Source organism: Sprattus sprattus (genome assembly GCF_963457725.1).
Source record: "Sprattus sprattus genome assembly, chromosome: 13".
Lineage (NCBI taxonomy): Eukaryota > Metazoa > Chordata > Actinopteri > Clupeiformes > Clupeidae > Sprattus > Sprattus sprattus.
Window position 1 is genome coordinate 32415779 of NC_137911.1, and position 10000 is coordinate 32425778.

The 10000-nt window shown below is 47.3% G+C and overlaps 2 protein-coding genes across 2 annotated transcripts in view; both read left to right on the forward strand.

The window, feature by feature from the left end:
• The window catches only part of plk4 (polo-like kinase 4), a gene marked incomplete at both ends in the record, with an annotated part of 12073 nt that extends 7506 nt beyond the window's left edge, over positions 1–4567 (forward strand). Inside the window, 6 exons of the mRNA XM_080850305.1 lie at positions 1492–1625; positions 1771–1865; positions 2197–2281; positions 2728–2868; positions 3506–3612; positions 4468–4567. Of these exons, the coding sequence (XP_080706431.1) occupies positions 1492–1625; positions 1771–1865; positions 2197–2281; positions 2728–2868; positions 3506–3612; positions 4468–4567 (662 nt within the window). The remainder of the gene's footprint in view (positions 1–1491; positions 1626–1770; positions 1866–2196; positions 2282–2727; positions 2869–3505; positions 3613–4467) is intronic.
• A 3272-nt stretch (positions 4568–7839) lies between these two features.
• itpk1b (inositol-tetrakisphosphate 1-kinase b) overlaps positions 7840–10000 on the forward strand; it is a 22094-nt gene continuing 19933 nt past the window's right edge. Inside the window, exons 1-2 of the mRNA XM_080849968.1 lie at positions 7840–8115; positions 8576–8769. Coding sequence (XP_080706094.1) covers positions 8675–8769 — 95 coding nt within the window. The 5' untranslated portion in view covers positions 7840–8115; positions 8576–8674. The remainder of the gene's footprint in view (positions 8116–8575; positions 8770–10000) is intronic.

Below are 10000 nucleotides of genomic sequence, written 5' to 3' on the forward strand. Positions count from 1 at the left end.
CACACTCACTCACTCCCCCACCGCTGACCTGGAGGTCTGCTTCTACGATGGTACGTTACACACACACTCACACACACACACACACACACACACACACACACACACGGACACACGCCAAACGCTGACCTCGAGGTCTGCTTCTACGCTGGTGCGTACACACACACACTAGAGATGCGCGGTTGGCGGTTGCACCCGCGGACTCCGCGGTTAAACCGCGGATCGGGCGGGTGACGTGACAAAAAATAATATTTTAATTAAATTCGGGCGGGTGGTGGTTTACCCAACGAAATTCAAAATATCTACACATTGTTAAATGTTGTTACCTACATCCAAGCATATTTTTAAATAATCAAATTGTCATCAGGCAGTAAATTGGCCTAGTTCCGTATATGCATACAAAGCAAAAAAAGGAAGCAAAAAAAGTTCAAATTAAGTGACGATCCCTATCATGTCGCGTCTCTTTGCAACGCCGCAAACCTGCAAGCTATGAGTCAGCTGTCAGTATTGGAAGAAGCCTTAACGTGTCGTAGATGAAACTGCCTGGGTTATTTTATTTCGTTAGGCTATTAGTTATATTTTAAAACAGCCAGTCATTGTAGCCTGCCACTCGTGGAATAAGGAATTTCAAAGAGATGATGGAGTGATTTGACTCAGAAGTGACATTGGGCATTGGCAGCGCAAGATGGTCAGAACAAGTTACACTTCTAGCTCATTAACATCACCAGCTAAGAAAGAAGGTAAGAAAAATAGTCGGAAAACTTTGATTTGCAAGGCAAGCAGGCAAGTGTTGGGGTTGTTACAGTAGGCTATAAAGCCTACAATGCGGTGAAATTTCGGAATTGGCTAACAGACTCGGCGTTTCCTTCTAAACTAAAAACAAGGCTATATTACCATATTAAAATGGTGTACCAAATTGCGTTTTATTACAATGATAAAAAAGTGTAGGCCTACTAGCCTATGGTAAGGTCAGGTTTGCCGATGTGCTTGGCTATTTTAAAGTTTCTCCCTGTGCATCGATCGGAGACAGAGGTCACTTCACTGATAATATTCTGGGGATAGGCTACAACATAGCCAATAGGCTTTCATACTAGGGGCTTTATCCTTTAAATATCTTTGCGGCATTGGATCAGTCTCCTTTCAAGAACAGGCAAGAAATTTCTAGCCTCGCGCCTATACCTAAAAACAACAGGCGGATGGCGGGCGGGTGCCGTTTTGAAAATTGGTCAAAAAAATTGGTGCGGATGTGTAGCGGACGGATCATGCGTTTTGTGATGCGGTTGCGGATGAAATAATAGCCCATCCGCGCATCTCTAACACACACACACACACACACACACAGACACGTCCCAAAGACTTCCCTGCTCCTCTCATATGTGATGGAGAAGTTTGATAGTATATCAAAGTAACGTGTGTGTGCGGTGTGGTGGTGTGTGCGTGTGTGTGTGCGCGGTGTGTGTGTGTGTGTGTGTGTGTGTGTGTGTGTGTGTGTAGGGGCTAAGACACACAGGACAGCTGATCTGCAGCGGGTCGTGGAGAAAGGAGGCAAATCGTACACGGTGAAGGGAGAGGCGGGGCTTAATGGCCTCAGCCCTGAGAGCAGACGCTACGTGGAGCTGGCAGAGGAGGTAACACACACACACACACACACACACACTCACCGCACACTTACACACACGCACACTTACACACACGCGGACACACACGCACACACGCACACACACCACACAAAAATCTAAATCAAATAATCATTACTGTGTGTGTGTGTATCAGGGTCATAGGATGTGTCTCTCTCTGGAGGCTGCCATCAGTGATGAGGAGCAGCGAAGCGCCAAAAACACTCCGTTCTTCCCCATCACCATCGGCAGGTAAACACACACACACACACACACGTGCACCAGTATAAAGTGATTGGTGATATGAGGTCTCCCCCTAGAGGTCACTTAGAGTAGGACATGTTAACAGCTTTCTGTTTTTGTGTGTCTGGTTGGGTGTGTGTGTGTGTGTGTGTGTGTTCGTGTGTGTGTGTCTGTGTGTGTGTGTGTGTGTGTGTGTGTGTGTGTGTCTCTGTGTCTCTGTGTCTCTGTGTGTCTGTGTGTGTGTCTGTGTGTGTGTGTGTGTGTGTGTGTCTCTGTGTGTGTGTGTGTGTGTGTGTGTGTGTGTGTGTGTGTGTGTGTGTGTGTGTGTGTGTGTGTGCAGGAAACCCAACTCGTCTCAGCCAGCCTCTGCTGAAGTAGCTCAGGTGTGCGTGAGCCCGCCCCAGCCCCCCCACATCACACCGTCTGTGAGTGTCACCCTTCATGTCCACACACACACACACACACACACACACTCACACACTCACACACACACACACACACATCACACCGTCTGTGAGTATCACCCTTCGTGTCCACACACACACACACACACACACACACACACATCACACCGTCTGTGAGTATCACCCTTCGTGTCCACACACACACACACACACACACACACACACTCACACTCAGACACACACTCACACACTCACACACACTCACACACTCACTCACACACACACACACACTCACACACTCTCACACACACACACACACACACACACACTCAGACACACACACACACACACACACACACACACACTCACACTCAGACACACTCACACACACACACACACACACACTCTTGATGTCCACTAAATCACTCCTTAATCACAGTCACTTACTCTGCTGGTTTTGTCCTCAGATGATCTCGTATGGCGGGTCAGACCTGACTGCAGTGAGTGTGGGAAAGAGCGCCGCCCTGCAGGCCGGCCGTGAGGAGCGCAGCAGTGCTGGCAAAGTCCTCAAGTCTGTGTTTGTACCCAACATTGGCTGGGCTTCACAGGTAAACACACACACACACAGACACACACCGCACTAAACACCACTCACACAGACACATACACACACTATATCACTTTATAATGCCTCATATCAGATCATACTATATCAGTTTATAATGTCTCATATGAGCATCATACTAAAACTATATCACATTATGCTGGCTGATGAAGGAAAGGAGCCCAAGACGGATCCTTCAGTGGTTTCCAGTCTTGTCATTGCATAGTTTGTCCACTAGAGAGCGCACTGCATCATCTGGCATCATGCGTTCAATTCAGTTCTTAAGAATTTAATTCATTAGAAGTATTGCGTAGTTTAGTTTGCTGATTTTTTTTTTTTTCTTTTAGCAAAACACATTGAATGCCGTCAGTAAGACAGATGCCATGTTCTCTGTCAAACAACAGAGAAAAATCATAACTGGACTTATTATTGTGTCATTTATTGTCTAAAAAGAAGAGCCTTTCTTTACCAGATACACATCTTAAATCACTCTGCTAAATTCGGTAAAATTGTTATGGGTTTCTGTTAAAAAAAAATATGAGCCAATATATTTTATTTATAAAATCAAATGTGTGTGTGTGCGTGTGTGTGTGTGTGTGTGTGGTTGGTGTGTGCGTGTGTGTGTGTGTGTGCGCTTCCAGCTGACCAGTGGTGAAGTGTGGGTCCAGTTCAATGATGGATCTCAGCTGGTGGTTCAGGCTGGAGTCTCCTGCATAACCTTCACATCACCAAAGGGGTGCACCACCAGGTACACACACACACACACACACACACACACACACACTGCCATTTTTACATAATCTTATCAGGCTAATGCAGCCCATAGCAACCCATAGGCCAAGTATAGCAGCCCATAGTCCTAGCATAGCAGCCCATAGCAACCCATAGTCCTAGCATAGCAGCCCATAGCAACCCATAGGCCTAGCATAGCAGCCCATAGGCCTAGCATAGCAGCCCATAGCAACCCATAGGCCTAGCATAGCTGCCATAGCAACCCATAGGCCTAGCATAGCAGCCTATAGCAGCCCATAGGCCTAGCATAGCAACCCATAGGCCTAGCATAGCAGCCCATAGGCCTAGCATAGCAGCCCATAGTCCTAGCATAGCAGCCCATAGTCCTAGCATAGCAGCCCATAGTCCTAGCATAGCAGCCCATAGCAACCCATAGTCCTAGCATAGCAGCCCATAGCAACCCATAGGCCTACTTCCTGCCACTCAGGCATGGGGCAATCATTGTTTGACCTGTCTGTCTCTCTGCTGTGTGTGTAACCTGTCTGTGTCACTGGTGTGTGTGTGTGTCTGACCTGTCTGTCTCTCTGCTGGTGTGTGTCTGACCTGTCTGTCTCTCTGGTGTGTGTCTGACCTGTCTGTCTCTCTGGTGTGTGTGTGTGACCTGTCTGTCTCTCTGGTGTGTGTCTGACCTGTCTGTCTCTCTGGTGTGTGTCTGACCTGTCTGTCTCTCTGGTGTGTGTCTGACCTGTCTGTCTCTCTGGTGTGTGTGTGTGACCTGTCTGTCTCTCTGGTGTGTGTGTGTGACCTGTCTGTCTCTCTGGTGTGTGTCTGACCTGTCTGTCTCTCTGGTGTGTGTGTGTGTGTGTTTCAGGTATCAGGAGAATGAGAAGTTGCCGGAGGTGGTGAAGGAGAAGCTTCAGTGTCTCTCCTCCATCCTGGGCCTCTTGGCCACGCCTGCATCCCGACGCTGAACCTCATCCCATCCCATCATCTCATCTCCATGACAACCCTGCATCCGTCTCTCTCTCCCATCCTATGTCTCGGACCCTGAGCAGGGGCCTGCGTTCGGGTCGGTCTGTCTCCGTCACCGGGTGTCACCGCATCGTCCCAGAGACCTTTGACCTCTGACTCCTCCTCCAGCATTGTGACTCCTCCCCCTCTCTGGGTAGACCCCGCCCCCCTAAGCACTTCCTCGGTCCTGGTGTCCTGTACTGTCCTATGAAGTTTGTGTACCTGTAAATATTTTTTAAAACACTCATTGTACAGATATTGTTTGAAATTATGAAAAGAGTATATATATTTTTAAGCGCTTGTGATGTACAGTATTCCTTTCCTGTGGTTGTTGTACAGTATTCCTCTCCTGTGGTCGTTGTACAGTATTCCTCTCCTGTGGTCGTTGTACAGTATTCCTCTCCTGTGGTTGTTGTATTCCTCGACGGATTGTAGCAGGTTCTTGGAGCCAGCAGGGTTAGAACTCGGGTGGATGAACATGCATTAAACATCCGCTTCTTGCATCAATCAGGCTGCTCTCTTGACTTTATTTATAGAGTCTCTACTGCAGACCTGGGCAAGGTGCGGCCCGTTGGCTGTCACAGTGCGGCCCGGAGGTCAATTGTAAATTAGGGATCAAAGGTACCTGTAGTATTATACGGCTCTTCAGAATGTTCCTAAAAGTTCTGTTGATTTGAATGGGCCACCCCAACGTCGGCATGTCTGTCATTTCTTTATATTCACTGCTGCAAAACATTATGACTGCTGTCATTGGTAACGGGTTTTGTGCTTCTAATCCACATCTTTCATATCAGTCCGGTCATTTAACGTAACACAAAGTCATTGAAACATGGAAGTCAGAAGGTGGGTTGGTACGCAACACCTGAAACATTAAAGCTCTATTTGCTTGAAGAACTATTTTTTTCTTAGCGGAAATCACGAAACGGCAAAAAATCATTAAAAAGAGGTATTTTGGAGGAATGTCTTCTATCGTTTTGGCAAGTAACCGTATAATAAGCTGGATATTTTTTTTATTTATGTAGGCCTAGGTCCGTAAGTCAAAGGTAAAGCGGTGTGCATAGTTTGTTAAATACATGGAGTTCTTCACACAGTCCGTCAGAACACAGTGGGAGGTACGTGTGTGTGTGTGTGTGTGTGTGTGTGTGTGTGTGTGTGTGTGTGTGTGTGTGTGTGCACATGGATCACTGTGTTTAAGGATTACAACTTGAATCACCATTACCAGACTAAACACGCAGAAAAATACAAGAATTTGACTGATGCAAAGCGAGCACGAACATCTAGGTACTGTTCGGCATAGCTCGCTAAGCGGTTTAGCAAGCTAACTGCCAGGCTAAAATAAGAGAACGCCCCTTTATCGGGTTCGGCGAAGCAACTTCTGATAAATTACCATAGTAACATATCACTTAGCACTTACCTGCTCCAGGGCAGGCTATACTTAGTTTAGCTGGCTAAGCTTGCCACACCCCTGGTAAAAAGGAGGGATCCCATTGACCAAGGACTAAAATGAGTCATATTAGATAGTTTGATTAGCATAGGGAGAGAATTCTTTGCGATCGCCAAGATCCATTTTCCATCATGATGAGTTCTTGTATGAGCGCTACCGATTCAGCCGAAATTTTTTGTAATGTCGCTGATGCAGAGAACAAAGCACTCATAATTATGGACTGATTATCTTAGCTACAGTTCTACGCCGAACAGGGCCCTGAAGGTTTGCAAGCTAAGCTGCAAAATCAACAAGGACTTTTTACTAAGCTTCACACATCCAGGTATGGAGCAGTCAAAACCAGCTTTGTGATAACCCACAAAATTGCTGAAAAAAGTAAGCCATTCTCTGATGGGGAGTTTATCAAAGAGTGTTTGGTGGACTATGCAGCGCTAATGAGAAAAAAGGCATTTGAGAAATGTGCCCCTCTCTCGGGGAATCTACCTACACATGTGAACAAACATTCTCAGTGATTAAATTTAACAAATCCAGATGCAGATCCTCTCTCATTGACGATCACCTGTCAGCTGCCTTTCGCATATCCACCTCAGACATTTAACCTGACTTCAGTGCACTTATTCAAGCCCAACACAGAATTGATTTCTCTCCCTGAACATGAAAATAAACAGGCTTTCCAACGACATAACATACAATTCCGGTTAGCATTGTAACAACAGAGAAATAATCGACCAAACCCAAATTTCCAAACTTTGTTTGACGAGTTTTATAAATTAGCATGGTTCTGTTTTAGTCTAACTAAATAAGATAAATCACAGATCATGCCACATTTGCTTTAATATTTTCTTGGTTATCGACAAAAGAGAATATAAAGTTATTTGGTTACAAAGAGAACTGGGAAACTAGGAAGTGGATATCTACTCTTCAGGGTGACTTTAATTTTGACAGAAACCGGACGCGCTGTTTATCATGCGGGCCCGTGCACGCGGGAGGCCTATCTTCGCAACTGCATCCGTTCTGCACGAGCTGCCACTCTCATTTACTCTTTAACTGCGGAGCTGCTCGACACGCTCCCGCTCAGGCCGCTGCCCAACGATGGAGTTTCCGAGGGAAACGACCGAATCCACGGCGAGGAGTTGGGGAAGGGACCATTAAATGGGTGGGCCTGATAAAGAAGGACGAATGCAATATGTTTGGCAGAACTCGTCAAGTAGTATGAAAGGCAGCCTGAAATATCAAGTTAGTCCACAAGATGGCGCTATAGTAGCGCCATTGTAACGACCAGCGATTTCAACGACTGAGTGAGACTGAACTCCCTAAAGAAAAATAAATCTGGAGTGACCAGCGTTTCTAATCATAGCGTTTGACCTTAGTTTTAGCTTCTTACCTAATCATATATACAATGAACATGCTACGGCGTGTAAATACTGCGTGTATTGTAATGGCTACGACACTAACTTCTACATTTGGTCTCCTCTTGTGTTTCTGTCTGCTGCTGCCTGTCTTTGCCAGGTCTCCTTGAAAAAGAGATTATTCATGGGGTTTCTCCTGGTTAAATAAAGGTTATATATGTCAGAGGCTTCAGTGACTTAGTGAGTTTGTTGATGGTCTTCTCAATCTAAGTGGCCTAAAATGTATAGCTGCTCCTTTAAGAGCCAGGTCTCCTATATACTGCCCTCTGCTGGCCATGCGAGGAATTGCAGGGGTTTTCATTGAATTCAGGGCGAAGAGTGCGTGTCTCTACGTGTGTTTGTGTGTGTGTGTATGTGTGTGTGAGAGAGAGAGGGAGCGGAGCTGTGTGTTCCGTTTGCCTGCGCGCTGCCGCCCTATGTCATGGTAGTGGTGGGTACACACACATTGCCCTTGCTCCAGTCGGGTGTGATCGTGCCCACATCGAACCGAATGCCTCTTGGGGATTTAAACACATCACCGGCTGTCTGGGCGCGTTTGATCGGTTGCTTCTGAATTTGTGGTCAAGATTACAGAGTAGTGAACGGCTTCTATGCTAGCTAGCTCCACTGCTACGCGACGAAAACAGCGATAATCTTGTCGGAAATGCACTGACTGGTAAGACTGTTTGTCTCATTCATCACGCTGTGCACACACACAGTTGCTAAACAGAGATGTTCCCCCACGGGACGGCTTTCACTCCCTCCATGACATACGGAGATACCGAACTCACCTGGGGCTGCAGCGTTAGCTAGCTTGCTGTGTGTCGGAACGTTAGTAAATATTATGGCGCATTTTTAGTCTTCATGCTCTTTGGGTTAACCCAGAGTGCCGGGGGATCAAGAGCGATATCAGGAAGGGGGCCAGGCGAGGGCAAACCCTGCTAACGCTAGCGTCCATTAAGCCCAATAACAACAGCCACTGCCCAGTAGCACAGGAACTCGGTTAAGCATCAGACGATGTGCGCAGCTGGTGCGAGCCTGACCGACAACCGGGAGGACCAGCACGGATGGACACAGCGGCCACGAGCCTCTAACCCCTCTCTCTTTCTCTCTCTCTCACACTCTCGTGTTGACAGGGCCGTGTTCAGTAAGTTGACTTGTTTCCTGTTTTGACCGGAGAACCGGAGAGCTGCTCGAGGCTGTCACATCTGGAGGAGGGCCGCGTGGACCTGACGATGCAGACGTTCCTACGCGGTCGGCGCGTGGGCTTCTGGCTCAGCGATAAGAAGATGAAGAAGCTCAACTTCCTGGCCTTCGCCGACACGTGCAGGTGAGCAAGACACTACATCCGCCTTTTCTGACCCCCGTGAGCTATGTCTATGGTTATAACTGCTTCGGCTGAGGCCGTTATTACGCCACTATTAACGTGTATTGGGCAGCGAAGTGTAAGGAGGTCGACCAAACAGCAGTATGACTTAAGTATGTGTTAGGGTTGTAACGTACATGCACGTGCTGTTACCGGTAGCTGTCACGGAGTAAGTGAAAATGGGGGACATGTCTTTCTTGTCTGTGTTGCCGGATGTACGAGGAGTCAACGTGCCTCTCGTATTCAGCGGCAGAACGTTTGGGATCACAAATGCTGCAACAAGTGAAACTGACGGGATTGGGATCTCTCGTGCACCGCCAGTCGTCACATACACTAGTAGAGTTGCGCGAGCACCTGCTAAAACATGAAGCAGGATCCCTTTCCAATCCGCGCGCATGAAAACCACAACACTGAAGGAGGAAGAGCAGAGCATGTGTGTGTGTCCTTGTGTGTGTTTTTAGAGGTGTGTGTGAGTCCTTGTGTGTGTTTTTAGAGGTGTTTGTGAGTGTCCTTGTGTGTGTGTTTCTAGAGGTGTTTTGTCATCATGGTCAATATTGAGTATGGGTCTACTGTATGTGTGGCACTCTGCTGGTGGTGGCAATGCAACCACAACACAGTGTGTGTGTGTGTGAGAGTGTTTGTGTGTGTTTGAGATATGTTTGTGTGTGTGAAATGTGTGCGTGTGAGTGTGAGTGTGTTTGTGTGTGTTTGAGATATGTGTGTGTGTGTGTGTGTGTGTGAAATGTATGCGTGTGCGTGTGTGTGAGTGTGAGTGAATTTGTGTGTTTGAGATATGTGTTACACGCTCAGGTAATTAGCGACAGACGCTAGCACCCATGAGTTTTAGCCGCCTTGTTAGGGCACACACACAGAGGTGTGGTGTCATCAGGTTTGGCCACCCTTGAGGGTGTGTGTGTAAGGGGTACATCAGGGTCTACTCGCTTAGGGGTGTGTGTGTGTGTGTGTGTGTGTGTGTGTGTGTGTGTGTGTGTGTGTGTGTGTGTGTGTGTGTGTGTGTGTGTGTGTGTGTGTGTGTGTGTAAGGGTACAGCAGGGTCTACTCGCTTGAGGGGTGTGTGTGTGTGTGTGTGTAAGGGTACATCAGGGTGTGTGTGTGTTAAAAGGGAACTTCAGGGTCTACTCACTCGAGGGGTGTGTTTGTGTGTAAGGGTACATCAGGGTCTAGTGAGTGAGTG